The sequence below is a fragment of the Aspergillus terreus genome, genomic scaffold (genome assembly GCF_000149615.1).
Source record: "Aspergillus terreus NIH2624 scaffold_3 genomic scaffold, whole genome shotgun sequence".
NCBI lineage: Eukaryota > Fungi > Ascomycota > Eurotiomycetes > Eurotiales > Aspergillaceae > Aspergillus > Aspergillus terreus.
In genome coordinates, this window is record NT_165926.1 from 1,777,303 (window position 1) to 1,792,982 (window position 15,680).

A 15,680-nucleotide genomic window follows, 5' to 3' on the forward strand; every position below is an offset into this window, starting at 1 on the left:
TTTATTATTCCTCCGACAACTGTCAGCTCCGAGATCTTGGATCAGATCTTCTCTATAGCGTGCTCGCCGTGTGGAGCAACAGCCATTTTTCTCTGACCCGTCTCCTTGGTCAATTGTCTGCCGCCGTTGCTATAATAATATAATAATCTCCCTCTCACTGCCGCCTCCATTGACTTCCCCGTCCCGACACTATATCTACACCTCTTCTCTCTTCTCCTTCTTCCCCTTCTCTTCTCATTGACATCTTCTCTTGACCACCTTCTACACTTCTTTCCCTCCTTCCTCCCCTCCAAACTTCCGCTGTAAGTTTGTCTCTTGTCAACCAATCCTCCCCCTACTAATCGTCTCAGATCCTCCCATCAGATATGGCCCCCGCTCATCGTCGAGGACCCTGGGTCCCCGAAGAAGACCAGTTGCTCCTTCAGTTGGTTCGCGAACAAGGCCCCAACAACTGGGTGCGCATCTCACAGCACATGCACTACCGCTCGCCCAAGCAATGCCGTGAACGCTTCCACCAGAACCTCAAGCCCTCGTTAAACCGCGAACCGATCTCCGCCGAGGAGGGTCTCCTGATTGAGCGCATGGTGAACGAGATGGGCAAGCGTTGGGCCGAAATCGCCCGCCGCCTGGGCAACCGCAGCGACAACGCCGTCAAGAACTGGTGGAATGGCAGCATGAACCGCAAGCGACGAGGCCTGCCCGCCAGCACCAGCACCAGCACCAGCTCCCCCTCGCGCACCTACCACGGCCGCATCGAGCCGCCCTACGCCCGCGCCTCCCTCTCGCTGAGCAGCCCGACCAGCCGGTCGTCGCGCTTCTCCATCTCCCACGACCGCCCCCTCACAGCCTGGACGACCAAGTCGTCGTCCTCCCGCCGCGACTCGTGCTCCACCGCCTCCGTCGACGGCCCCCGTCAACTCACCCCCATCTACACCCTGCCGGCGCTGAACCGCCCGCTGGACACCCCGCTGACCTCGCCCGCCTTCTCCGACGCCTCCAACCTGGAGCCCCCGTCCATGGTCTCCGATCACAACTCGGTCTCGTCGGCCTCGCCGCGCACCGTCGCCTCGCCGCAGCTCCTGCCGCTCCCCGTCGACACCCGGCCCCAGTACGGCGAGTTCCGTCGCCAGGGCTCCTCGGACGATATCTACGTCGCCAGCGCATCATACCCCGCGCCCAAGCCCCTGGAACCCCTGGCCGATCCATCACCGTCGCGATGGATGGCCGAGGCGCCGTCGTGGAGCCATCCCGCGTACGCACAGCCGTGGATCGAAGAATCTCGACCCGAGATCAAGGCCGAGTCCACGCGCGATTCCCGCATGGGCCTGGACAACCTCCTGAACTAATGACGGGTTCCTTGCATTGACGATCGACGAGTTTTCTTTTTTTACTTTTCTTATGATGTTCTGGAAGCGTCTGTATATCTGCACCCGACCCACGTCACTCCTTGGATTTAATTCTTAATTTCCTTTGTACTTATATGTGTGTATATTGATGGATGTGTTTCTTCCCCCGTCGGGTCACGAGGAGAAAGGGACTTTTCTCGGGATGCTTCCCCAAAAGCACAGCACTTGATTTGAAATTTGCCTTGGGTTTCGACGGTTCATTCGTGGTATAGAAAAGTGAGGCGGAGTGACGGAGTGATTTTTGATTTCCGGATGGGGGAGTTGCTGTACATGTGAGCTTGGACTTAATAATACCCCTGGTTATGTTAATGTGACTACAATAATCTCCCACACTTCATGACGGTGCATCCGTACTCGGCCGTTGGTCCATGACCAACCTGCGCCTGGATCCATCATCCCTGGCGAATGGGTGTCTCAGTCCGGCATGCCCGAACCTTACAGCCTCAGCGTACTAATCCCCGGCATGTTGTGGCTGGCTGTCAAGCTGTCGTGTTGTCCCAGTGAGATGGCGCCGACTCACGAGGAAGACGCAAGGGAGGGCCAGACCCTCCGAAGGGAGGGCGCCCACATACCCAGTTAGGTTCAATAAAGGAGTGGTCCACTCATGGAAAGATCCGTGTGTGAGTCGTGCGAGTCGTGCACACCGGCTGTGGGTGTATGCCCTGATCGATAGGTCTATTACCACGTATTCAGCTGAACTATACTTAATAAACAATAGATCAAATGGGCATCCATGGTTCATGCATTCCATTCCATCCGGTTAGTACTACAGGGAAATGGGACGGGCTGTCAGGTAAGGTTGAGACCTAAAGTTTATCAACCGAATTGTGCTGGCCGGTGGGAACGGCTCCAAACGCTCGGAATGATGATAGGCGAGCGACGATGTGCCCCCCTCGCCCTTGGTCCGGCTGCGTGGTTCATGACCGACTACGGAGTAACTAACGGCTGAAGAATGCCTCCTGTCCATCCATTGCCGGGGCGAACTGCAGGCTTGTCGCTCCAACGGCCCAGTCTCCCCACCGTGTTGCGTGCCCATCTCATTTACCGGTCATCCACTGCGCTCGTGTCCGTAGGGGAGGGGAAGGGTGGGTGGGGAGGAGGAGGAATAATTCATGAGTGATGTTCTGAGTTCTCGTCATAGCATCGATCATAGCAAAAGAAATACGCTACTCTGTAAATCATAGGAAAAAGAAAGCAACAGCCCCTCGCCACCGTAACGATACGCCGTACAGCACATCCACTCGATCTCTCATGTCCCAGACAGACACACGGCCAAGCCAGGCAGACAGACAGGGAGGGATGGATTCCCTGACTCGCCACAGCACAACCGCCACCAGATCCAGCCAGTTCTGTCTGTCTGTCTGTCATCCGCATACCGTTCGGACTGGGCAGACAGGGGCAAGGAGGCCAGGCCAGGGACTCGCCTAACCTCTTGTCCGCGGGCTGACTGGCTGCCTCTGCATTCCGGGGCACCACGCCCAATCGTACCGGAGACCTGCACGTACAGGTATGGACATGAATCGCTAGTCATAGGCCGAGAGTGGTTCGCTTATGAATACTCGATATTCGATATTCAATATTCGATATTCGGTCTTGGGTCGTAAAGGTTGGGTCGGCCGCCCGCCCACGGTTACCACCAGGGTGCATCTTGCTGCCGTTCAAGAGCCGATATTAGGCTGAATTGTTTTGTATGATGGATGCAGCTACTACCTAGGTACCTATGTATGTATGTATGCGAGACTGATTTAATGAGGTTAGTGATAACGATGTTCGTACTCCGTACAGCGGGGAGACACACAGACCGCAAGATAGGATTAGCGCTCGCCGATCCCTTTCACTGCATTTCTGTTTTTCTTTTTTCCCATTGATTTGGAATACTGGTCGCTAGCGTCCGACTAGCGTGGGTTTTCCCCTCGCTAACCCAATGTGACGTATGGCCGTTCCGATCGATCGTGATGATGTGACTTGGTGGGCCTGGCCGTTGTGATTTTGAGTATCTGAGTATTAGGTACTTACCTAGGTACTTAGGTATTTACTCCGTAGGTACTGACTGTGGAAGTAATGTAGACGGAGTAATAGAATGTTTAAGATATGTCATTAATATTCAGTCACACTAACTGATTCATGTATGACTACCTCCAGTGACAGTTGAAACACCCACAGTTAATATAAATTAATCTAGCCTCCGCATCTCGACCTATTTATAACCGCTTTATCAATTTCTGGATAGTGGTGACAGACAGAGACTCCGATGAACTACTGTTCCAGATAAATGGCCATCTTACTGTCCAGAGTAGCATACAATCTACAGAGTATGGAGATAACCCTAACCCGATACCCGTTTGGGTAAAAGCACGCCAACCAGGGAACCACCCGTCCCATCGTATCCATCCCACCCACAACAGCAGCACCCACTGCCTTCTCTGCACATATACGAAGCATGTGTTGAGTCCTTCCAATCCTTCCAGCCATGATCTACCCGCGATCCCTGCTCGCGCGCCAAAACGTCCCCAGTGACCCAGTCCCAAGGGCCAGGCTAGTGTCGAGGTGAAACGGCCGCGCTCTGGAGAGCCCACGGTTGCACTGGCACTGGCACTGGCACCTCCCCGGAGTCTTCTGCCGGCCGCATTCCCCGACTGTCATTCGAGATCGAGATGGTTGATTAACTGGGAGCCGGTGGGGCGTTGTCTCTTTCGGCATGGGGCATTCTTCGCTGAGGCGGTCACCAGAAGAAATGGAATCCATACGGAATATGAATCAAACGCTCAATTTTGGGCTGCGCGCTAGCGAGACTACTCCGAGGTAAATACATACATACGTGCCGAGTCTAACGACGGATATGCGGCAGCTGGCGGTGGATCGATCGCTTGGCTCCGAGTGAGAATTTTATCGAGGCGTTCGATCGAGGTCTCATCTGAGAGCTGTACCATTGCATGGTGACCGATATAAGCTGAAGCTGTCTAAGTTGTCTTCCGTTCGAATGCCGGTCGGCACATGTACCGGGCGTCCCAGAGTCCCGGGTACTTCTTATCGACTGCCTGTGTTTGGATTCCGATCTGCAACCGATTCAGGACATCCCTTCGGGCGACATTCCACGGTTCCAGGCCGCGGGCTGAAAATTGGGATTGGCTACCGCTATCTCCTCGACGGGGGATCAGGTCCCATGCCGGACTATGGACTACGGAGTACACGGCTGAAAACTCGATCGATCTTGCATATGCTGGATTGAGTTAATGAGTGACTGCAGGGAGAGATGGAGACGCTGGAGCCCACCTGAAGTACCCTCCGGGGCCAGTATTTCCGGGACCTTTTATTCGATGGCTTGAGACATGTGAGATGGTATGAGTTCCCTCGAGTTCTCCGTCCAAAAACAGTTGGTTCAATTGAAAAACGGGTGATGACCGGGCCTGATGCATATGCAGTTGGTCTAGCTTGCCACAGGGCATTGTCCTGTACTCCGTATGATTAGATGTAATGTTAGGGGTACTTAGTTGATTAATGATCATATTCGGAGTCTACAAAAGTACATTTGTCATGATGACCAGGTTCTAATCCTGATAGTCCCTGGTAGGAGGCACCTAGGTCAAGCTGAGATGAAATTCCATACAGTAAGGTAATACCATACCCCGTATCTGTAACCACTGGAACAAGTGGACCCCTTTGATCGATTCAGGACGTTGAGATCAGACAGCCTGGAATGATTGGCCTTCGGGGGATCTCGGACAGCACCCACATGATGGTGCTAGCCTGCTTTGGGTATAGGGTACCCGCCTGCCGGTCCGCCCGTGATCGGCAGGAAATACCAGGCTGTAAATTACATACAATACAGCCTTGCCATCATTCCTGCAGCTGAACAAGGCCCCTTGTACAGCCTACAACACCTGTCATTTAATTCATCTCATCTACCATCACGGTGGAAAGACACTGACTCGCCTGGACAACCTCCCCCTTTCAGGAGCATTCTGCGAGCCCCCATCATTATTGACCAGTATTTGTCATGGTGGAGTTGCAGTCCGCAACTCTACCGGAGTCTTTCCTCAGTTAGGATGGTGTCTCCCCATCGTAGAGGCCCAAGCACAAACCATTCACACTCAAGGCGTTCTTCACTTCCACGTGGACTTGTCAAATACCAGCCGTTGCACCGGAATTACCACTGCTTACCGCCGATTCTCCGTCGCTGTCCATTACTCGTACCTGTACATACCGTATCATCCGTCGTCTGTCTTCCCTCTCTCCGCTTGGCGACAACGGTTTTTGGCAGTCAGACCGAGACGTTATGGAGCGCTCCACGGATGATATGGACCGGGGTGTCCCAATACTAGTAGTCCACGACCCATGGATTATGATGATGGTGGTGGTGGTGGTGGCGCACTATGTCCTGTGTCTATCACAAACAGGCAATGCCAATGTCCAAAGAACATACCAATCACAGCCCCGATCTACCGAAACATGACGGCCTGACTCGCATGGCATGCCATCGCTGTGTTCCGACGACACTATTGCGACTGCCGCCAGGGATCTCATCCTGCTATGCCGTTGTACGACCTACCTGCATACCTGGCGTGCCGGCCCCTCCGCCGTCCATCTCCGATGAACAATGCCAAACCCAAACCTAAACCCCTTCGTGTCCAAATTCCAGTCCAAAATCGGACTGGATCCATCGTGTCGCGCCAACCGGCCGTCTTAGAACGTATAGTACTCCGTATCTCGACGCCCCCTGAGTCGAGTCGGCGGTCGACGGTCGACGTCCGTCGATGGTAGACAGCCGACTGCGGGTGCAAATACAAATACAAATACATCCCTGTCCGCTCCACTCCCTGACGGACTCCACCGGCCGCTTCGGCTGGCGCGTAGGGCACCTTATCCCGTGCCGGGCGCTGCTGAGCGCCAGTCGACTCGCCGCGCCCTACCCTCCAGCGTGAACGCGATCTTCCGCTAATGCGAGCGAGCCTGGACCCCAGCCCAGCTGAACCGCCGCCTTCATTTCGCGCCTCCGCCAGTCATCGCCCGTCATGCAGGGTGTTCCTGCCGAGGCCGCGATCTGAGAGCCATGCAGGGCGTTGTGTTCGGCTGCCGTCGCTCACCTGCCCTGCTGCTCGCTGTAGTGCCGCTCAGCTCCTCAAATCTGCGGTCCTTCCGCTTCTGGTAGGAGTGTCCGGTTGGCGGTGGTGTGATGCCCGTCATTCAGTCATACGGTCATATCATGGATGTCGGTTGGGTTTATGGTTCGACATGTCGGTCGTACCCCGTAGTAACGGGCCCAGACTCGGCCACTCGTTCGATCCATGACTACTGGGTACTGGTGTAGACCCTGACCAGCTCACCCTGAAGGAGCTTAGCAGCGACGTGGAACCGTCTACGCTGGCCTTGTCCCCCTCCCGGCCGGATTGGAAATTGCACTGACGAGTGGGTTGGGATTGCTGCTGGCGTCGAACGTGCGTTATCAATCTATGTTTGTAGATGCATAGACTGACGTCAGTGCTGGAGGGCCTGCGTCGGTTGTATGTTTTGGAGATATCTGTTTGTATACATTTACTAGAGGGTTGCCCGTTTGGAGCGCTTCGCTTTCACTGCGTGTTCCCGTCGGAAAGACCTCACGTAGTGTAGTCACCGGTTGTTCGGTGGGAATTTGCACGGTGAATCTGGCTTGATCGGATGGGTTATAAGCCCTCTTCGTCCTCGCTTGCTTCCTGTTCCTTTCATCTCCTGGGTATACGTACAATGTCTGTATAGCCTGTCATGCTGACTATATTCTTCGGCTTTTGAACAACTTTATATAGACATGTACTACCACCTTTTCAAACTGCACCGTTCCAATATCCAACGACGAACTGGTTCAAGTACTGTCGAAGCCTTGGTCAGTCAGCTCTACTCACACCGTGGACCGTTACTGACCATCCCATCTAGTGTGCAAGGACCTGGATGACTTCTTCATTAGCAATATTACAGCACCGGCCCACCGCGTTCTCCTGTGTCCACACTGAGCCTGTGAGGACCGTCAACTGCGAAGCGGTCCTGGTCTAGCCCACAGAGATTGTACGCGAAAAGGATAAACCCTACAAGCACTGCCGCCGCGCCATGGGCCGTCTTCAATCTAAGCCTATGTCGTACGCGCTTGTTCTTTCGCAGACACCTCTGTCGACAGCCACGAAATCGTCGACATAAGCAGGATCCCGCCGTCCTTGACGGGCACACCCTTTGATAACGTTCAGGAACTATTGTCTTCCTATGGCGAGCACGTTCTCTTGACCGACCAGGGGCGTCGTCTTGCGCTGCTTCACCCTGCGGCCACTTCACAGCACGTCTTCGGAGGCCAGCGTGCTACGTGGCCTCTCATTTTCGACGAGTGGGAGAACCCCCAAGCCTTACGCGAGTATCGTAAGGACTCCGCTGGGTATGTACCTCGTGGGCTGCTCAACTTCATTCGCCAAATTCGATATGGCGACGATTATATGTATATACTTCTTACTGGAGGATTGTATACGCTCGAGATCGCCCTCGAGGGCGAGGTTGACGACATTGTGCCGGTTGAACGGTTATCGGGTGAGTAATTCGTCTCCTGCACGCTGCGTTCGGTATTAGATGTCGTGTTGCTGAAAGCAAGTGTATTGTTAAACTATGAAGCTTACTCAATATAGGACGGAGGGTGCTTCGAAAGGGAGAACCGTATCTCTGACAGCAGTCGGGCCGACGAATATCAGGAGTCATAATCCCTTCACGCAACACCAGTTCGTTGATCTACCATGGCACAACCGCCGGTAGCCGCCAGACGCCTCCTACAAGAGAGGATACCTGATCTCGACGTCGGGGAGAACCACACAACCAGCACCGCAATACGCGTGCTGGAGTCGTCCGTGTGTGGAACCAGGGACTCCAGGAAGTTGACCGACTCGGATGGCTTGTCCAGGTCTACAGCGAGAGACCAGATGTGGCGGCCATCATGCCGACCGGAAATCTACAATTCGTAGGCGAACTGAAAGCGCCCTGGGTTGGCGACCACTTACTGAGGCTATGGAGAATGACTGCCGTTTTTGCCACGCCGTAGGTAAGCCTTTGATAGTGCGTGGAAGCGGGATGCACATGTGCTGATAGTATCAAGGCGAGATAGAGTATATGATGGACCTGAACCTGCAGTATGGTTTATCGTCGCGAAGAACTTGACTGCTTGACCGGTCGAATTCTGTCTTTCATCCAGCGTTCATTCAGCAGCTCTTTGTCCTACGTCTGCCGGTCCAGGCAGTCTGACAAAGGTTGTTGTCTCGCGCGCTCATCATGCATCAGCGTCAGGAAGCTCACGTCCGTCTCATCCAATCCTATTTCCCGTGCTGGATCTCGAGACGAGACTCCTCAATGCAAGAACGACTCGAAAAAAATGGAGGCATCCAGTATTCATCGATTCGTGAGAGGCTTGAGGCCATTGACTTTTGCCGCAATGCTAAGCAATACGACTGGTGACTAAGACTCTGACAACTGTTGCCTCTGACTTTGCGTCCGACTGCACATAAACCTCTTCGAGCAAATTTCAAAGCAGAGTTCACAATTGCTGGTTGGATAGAAAGCCTAAGGATCACGTTAGCTGTTGGGGAAAACCACGTGAACTATATGTGAATCGCGCTTACTATATTTTTAATCCGGCATAACTAATATCCTCAATAGTTTCACTCCTACGTAGCGAGCTCAGCCTGACAAGCATATGTGAAACTAGCCTCGTGGGTCGTCTTATCAAATGCACATCCCATGCAAGTTGACTGCGCCGCAATACAAAACGGGAATAACGTCAAACAACTACGCGCCGGGGTTTCCAGCCCCTTAGGGGCGCTCACTGCGATCAGTCAGAGAGAATTTTTTTCCACGTATCTCAATCTTTTTTCTACCTCGCGCAGATCGTCCAGCCAACAAGATGGCGCAGTTGACCAGCGAAAAAGCTCGGCGAATTGTGCGTAAGATCGCGCAAAAAAACGGTAGCATCACCGACGAAGATCGAGCAGCAACGCCGCCTGCTGTTCTCAGAGCACTGCAAAACGTTCGCAATCAGCTTGCAAGCCAGCGCACTCTATGGATGCCTCTCGACACACCCGATGTTAGAAGAGATGTTGTGTTCCGGTTGATCTCCAGTGCCCGCTCCTTGCGCTACACTCAGGCAGAGAGGGAAGGCAAAGAAGCATACTTCTCCTTAAATGTATCCCGGAACCGTATCGTGATCGAAACGAATGATGATGGGTGTCAGAAAAGCGATATCAAGGAGCTTTCTGAGGCCCGTCATGCCCTTTCCAACGACAGCACCGGCAACCTGTACGGCGCAGTCCTATCCTATACCGCTAGAATTTCCAGCGAAATCCATGTTCAGTCCGGTCCGTTCTCCTTTGTCCTTAAGCCCCAAAGCGACGGTGATAGGCTTGGATTTGCAATTCCGGTAAACAAAGAGCCAACAACCTTACCCGAAGGAGTCCGCTCCCGGATCGTTCTATACCCTCTTCTGTCGCGGGATTTCGATGAATTAGTGGATGTGTTTGAGGCTATTGCATACAATGGTTTCGTGCTGCTCGATCCTGATGACGTTCACCAACCTATGTGTAAGAAATTTGTTTTCAAGACCCAAAAAAGGCGTCTGGAACACAAAGTCCAACTGCGTGACGGCATATCCGAGGTTACCCAAACTCGGGAACCAACTGGATTATTCTCCCGTCTTCAGCCAATAGTTACGAAACGCTTCCTCCTGTACAAGCAAACCAAGCCAGGGCCGTTCGATAAGACAGTGCTATTGTTTCCTATCGATGAGGATTCGAGGCCTGTCATAGGATTTCAGAAGGTTTACCACATTGTTGGATCATTCGCTTTCCCTATTGTTGGAGTGAGACTGAATGTAAGCAGTTCAATTGATGCCACCTGCAAGTGAGTCACTAATCTTATAGTTCGGCGTTTGTGCAACCTTGACGAGGTTTCATCCAGTGAGGGACGCCGACATCGACAATGCTATATTGAAAACATGTGTCATCAGCTCCTTCTGTGATGCCATTGCCTTCTGTCAAGGTCGCCCCTGGTCTTACGAATGGGTCCAGTACATTCCCAAACAGAGCATTGTCTCACCAGCTTGGCGTGGGACAGTTCAAGAGTTGCTTGAAAAACTCCGAGTGGCCCCTGTTTTCCAGAGCCAAAAGGGGGCTCTCAAAAGCCTGTCTTCACTTCCATACTTGTCCCCGGAGTTTTACGACGCAGAAGACAAGCCCTTGTTCGGAGGGTCGGATGACGAGCATTACCTTTCCACGGAATACAATGCCTACCTGGATTGTTTGAGGCCTCTAGGCCTCCAAGAGATCTCAGACCATGAAGTCTTGGAAAAGCTCAAGCCAATACTGACAAACCGTTTTCACGTGCTGTCAGATCTCACCTTCCGAAAGGAACAGATGCCGCTTATCTCACGACTGCTGCTAACATGGCTAAAGAGGGATCCGGATAGCACTTTGTCTGCCGAGATCAGGAACATTCCCTTTATTCAATTGAATGACGGGTCTTTGGTTCGAGGGAACGACCTCAGTCTGATAAGGTCGGAAGCCGACCTGGCTTCTGCGCGTAAAGATGTCTACTTTTCGACAGATACCAACGGCAACGACATTCCGAAATGTCTTGACATTTTGATTGTCTCACAGGAAGCAGTCAGGGAAAATGGCCAAGAAGAACTTTTTAGCCTCCTTGGGGTCAGGCGTATTTGTCCTGAAGTTGTTATGGGGCAAATTAGCCGGCACAGCCATTCCACCTCCAGTGCGCCAATCTCTAGGAGTCTTATGGCTGACCCTATGCACATTCTACGCTACGTCTATGACAGCTGTGCCAAAAACAGCAGCCTGGAGAGGCCCTGCGTTATGGTCGCTGACGAGCATGGCCTGAGAAGGCTGGTATGCAGTACCTCCTGCTGGTATCACCCCGTCGATGTGTACCTCAAAACGGACGGTGCCTACGGAACGGAAGCCATTGCAAAAACGTTGACATCGACCTCGTTATTCAAACAATCCCTTCCTCTGCTACATCCAACCTTTCTTAATCCAGACCCCATGAGCAAAAGACACATACCCCATGATACGTGGAGAATGTGGCTGGAAGACCAACGGATCATACGGCGAACTCCCCGGTTGACACACTGGAACAACCCTAAACAGCTTTCCGACATATTCAATGCGATCATATCCCGCCATCCAGATATTCTTCTTGGTGTCCTAAGACGGTATTGGGACACATACAGAAAAGAGATCAACAAAGAACCACTCCTTGCATCCGCAATCAAGAAAGCAAAAGTCCCAACGTTAAACGGAGGGGCGAGGCTTGACGAATGCTACTTTCCCATCCCAAAGTTTTGCTATATGGTTGAGGCTGTGTCCACCACTATCAACATCAACTTTCTCAAACTTCCAGGGAGCTGGGGCCCAGATAGTGAACAGGAATGGGGATTCCTCCGAGAGCTCGGTGTGTCTGGTGGTGGAGCGGCAACCTTCGTAGAGGTCATTCAAGATCGACTGTTATCCACCATGACCTTGGAGGAGGCCAAACCGCATTTCTTTGAAATTTACGGCTCGATGTCTGAATGGACTTATCACGACATATGGTATGACCGCTATCAAAATGGGATGTTCGGTTCTGACGCAGATAGGCAATATTTCTGGGACAAGAAGGCCATTTATATCCCAAACACCTGTGATGGTGCGAAGCTAGTGCATCTCTGCGACTGCGTCTGGAGTGGCCCCTCGTGGTTACGGACTGTACACGCTCTTGCATCCCATGAGGAATATACGAGTGACTCGAAAATACGGGCCCTCTTTTCAGACAAACTTTGCGTGGAGAACGCAGACTGGGGGACCTATCTTACCGAATTAATGCACCTACAGGTTGTTGGGGTAGATGCAATAGGGAAGACACAGAGGATATACCAGGCTATCATGGAGGATGCAGAAAACGAAGACGACTGGAAGAGCCTGCGGTAAGTCGAGATCCCAGGCCCGTGCCGAAATGTCTCTGACAGTGGCTTGATGATTAGGAATCACTTCCAGCAAGGCAAGATGATCTACGTACCCGGCCGAAAGCAGTGGTATGCACCTGGAGAATGCATCTGGACATCGTTCTCAATCGGAGACAAGATGGGCATAAGCAACCTCTATCCAGAGATGGAGAGGTTTTTTGTTGAGAAGCTCCAGGTCGAGCCACCTTCCGTACTTGGCTATATCAGCCATATACAGCATCTTTGCAAGCACGGAGGGAGTTCCGCTGAGGTTATTGAGACTCTTTACCAGATCAACAACCTTGAACTTACGATGTCTGACTTGAACCGCCTCAAGGATATCAAATTCTTGCCAATCGAGGACACCGAGGAAGAAGTCTCCTGGGGCTCCATCACATCAGATTTCTTCATCATTGATAGAGACGGCTGGCCTATGCTATTTTACGGGAAGGTGCCAACGCTCCAGTTTTGCCTGTCAGAAGTCCGTGAATTGGCTCCCCTTCTGAAATCTCTGGGACTCGAAACCCGCTTTATTTCCATTTGTGCAGTGAAGGAGACCAGTGTCTCAGAAATGCCTTCGCAAAGCTCATCGCATCTCACAAAGGATTTCCGTCAGAGAGCATCAGGTTTCTCTAGGTGAGTTTCTTCTCGTAGTCCATTTGGTGTAACTCACAGCTAAACTTGACAAGATGTATTTTCCACTACAACGGCGGAGACGCAAGTGCTGCTCGCGAAATATACGACACCTTCCGCGAGGCATTGGTCTACGAAACTGAGCATATCGCCGGAAAATGCACCTTGACTTCGCTGTCCGGTTCTAGCACAAGTCTGCAAACATACAGTAGACTACATATGGAATATCTCGATGGCAAATTGAGCATCTTCGTTCCTCGTGCCGAAAAGGAAAGACTTATCTGCTACGCCACGCAACTGCCGGAGTCCTTAATGAGTTCCCTGAAAATCAAAGACCACGCTGCCTATGGGATATTCACTACAATTCTTCAGGTGCCAGTCGAGGTCGTGGACGGCATACTAACGACACATGGTATGCCCGAAGTACCCGACCTGCGCTCTGTCAGCCCGGTGGTCACCGATGATTCGGATCCGGACTATGAGGGTGCGCTAGAGATTTTCGTCCCAAGGGCGTCGATTGCTTGGAGTGGCAAAGATCAATCTCTGGAATCTGAACAGTCAGGACTTCAGCTGGTCTTACGATCAAAGAACACGGACATCACAAAGTATCGCTCACAGTCGGACAGACATGAAGTGGCAGTCAAGGAACATACGGACAGATGAAACAAGCACATACGACCATAGGGTGTGGAAAACAGGGCTTCCCGTCCGCTCAGCCGTACTTAAGCCCAAGTGCAACCGTACGGTCAATTCTCAAAAAGCCCTAGGCTCCAATTTTTCTCTAAAACGAAGAGATAGGCTAAGTACAGGTAATAGGGGTGCGATCTCTATAGCTTCTAGCACCAGGGGTGCAAAGAAAATACCACTAATACAATAGCCTTCCCCTTTTCGGGTACTGCATCGCACCAGTGGTGCTTAGAATTATCAAGGCAGGCGAAGGCTGCCACGGAGACAGGAATAATTTAGAGCAATAATAAATAGCCAGGGCGCTAGGTCCGTTTCACTGTATTCTACTCTTTTTCAACAAGACCGAGAATCGCGATATATCTCTTTATCTCTAGCACGTGATATCACATAATCATAATAGACAAGAATCTCAAGCAACAGGTGGAGGAATAAAAACACCTGGCGGCTTCCTGTGGGTTCACCCTAGATTACCAGTAGAGTCTGCGCCAAAGTCTCGCAAGGAAGCTCGACCTATTTATAAGGCACTTCTTCTCAGGCTTTTTGGCAAAAAATAACTTTGGCGGCTATCTGGACCTCGGCACTATTATATCGGAATTCTAGAGGTCTCCCAGCATATATCACGCATCTATTGCCCTAGATGCGCTTGATTTAAATAGGAAAATACTGCTTACTATACCGCTAGATAAGAAGAAAGATACAGCTATAGGAGCATTAACAGCCTACCACATCTTAATTACCAAATTAAAAACCAAGATTATATGCAACAGCCTGCCGCGAGAAGTCAGTTTATAGACAACATTTTTCTTAGGGCTATTCGAAGTAGGTTAACAGTACTTTATATACCCGAAGCTTAATATTGATCCTTTTAATTCAGCTGATGCATAATATAACTAAAAAAGGCTGGGTAAAGTATTTCCTTTACAGTATATCTAATATACTTTAAATTCGCGGTTTAGAAGCCTATACAGCTAGCTCCGGGCTGTTATTTTTCTTTATTATACAAATCTTTAAAATTTATCATGCTCTTATATATCCTAAGCCTACTTTTCTCTGCCGGCTGAAATAGATATTACGTATAACTAAGATCTAAACCGAGAATCTTAACAATAACTAGTATCTAAAGAAATAATTATTTAATCTAATAATTATCTGTTTTTTGATAAATTACTAGCAAGTACTCTTACAGACCCTCTATACATTATTATATAGTTAACTAATCTTAGGGTATAGAGCCTGCTTAAACTAGGCTTTAATTATTCAGGTCTACAGCTTTATAAGACTCTTCTTAAATTTACTGCTAAAGACTTTATTATTTAGTTAGCTTTTAGTAATTAATATATAATTTTCTAAAAGTAGTTAGCTGATACTAGTACGCCTACATACAATTCTCAGTTTCTTCTTATAATAATAGATTTTTATAGCATCTCTATCTATTTATCTAGAATCTTCGACTACCGTACTTAATTCAACAAAATACCTACACCTACGATCTCACAGACCGTCGTCTAGAAATATATCAATGTAATTCTACAGATAACTAAAATCGCTTTAAAGACCACACATCTAGCCCCTGTATTATTTTTCTTCCCATTAAGAGTAGCAGGCGCAAGAGCAACAGCCTCTCCAGAGACAGAGTTAATTCATACAATATTTCAAGACATTTCATCGAGAGGTTTTGTCGTTGCAGATACATTTATAACGGATCTAAAGTCACTATGGCGCCGAAAAGGAATATAACTATGTCTTTATCGAGCAGAATTTCCATGCTGCTGCGTTCTGGAGATTTTTGATGCAACAGCCGTCTGAGTGGGTCAGTATGTGATTGAACGAGGCTGGCGAGCTCGCCATCCTCTTGGAGCAAGTAAAGCATGCCACTCCGGATAAGACCATGATGACAGAGACACGAAGAGCGCTCGGTCAGCTAGGGAACCTTCGCGAGAGTCCCAGCGGTTGTCCGTTTGATGTGC

The 15,680-nt window shown here is 50.6% G+C and overlaps 3 protein-coding genes across 3 annotated transcripts; all 3 read left to right on the forward strand.

The window, feature by feature from the left end:
• Positions 1–365: 365 nt before the first annotated feature.
• On the forward strand, positions 366–1,346 carry flbD (putative MYB family conidiophore development protein FlbD; the record flags this gene model as incomplete). The annotated part of the gene is made up of 1 exon (XM_001211710.1): positions 366–1,346. The coding sequence occupies one exon, from the start codon at positions 366–368 to the stop codon at positions 1,344–1,346; it is 981 nt and encodes a 326-aa protein (XP_001211710.1).
• Positions 1,347–7,484: 6,138 nt separating this feature from the next.
• ATEG_02533 (uncharacterized protein) lies at positions 7,485–7,957 on the forward strand (the record flags this gene model as incomplete). The annotated part of the gene is made up of 2 exons (XM_001211711.1): positions 7,485–7,513; positions 7,552–7,957. 2 exons carry the CDS (start codon positions 7,485–7,487, stop codon positions 7,955–7,957), a joined length of 435 nt encoding a protein of 144 aa, XP_001211711.1.
• A 1,349-nt stretch (positions 7,958–9,306) lies between these two features.
• Positions 9,307–13,689, forward strand: ATEG_02534 (uncharacterized protein; the record flags this gene model as incomplete). The annotated part of the gene is made up of 4 exons (XM_001211712.1): positions 9,307–10,269; positions 10,319–12,375; positions 12,433–13,029; positions 13,083–13,689. The coding sequence occupies 4 exons, from the start codon at positions 9,307–9,309 to the stop codon at positions 13,687–13,689; spliced, it is 4,224 nt and encodes a 1,407-aa protein (XP_001211712.1).
• Positions 13,690–15,680: the final 1,991 nt, after the last annotated feature.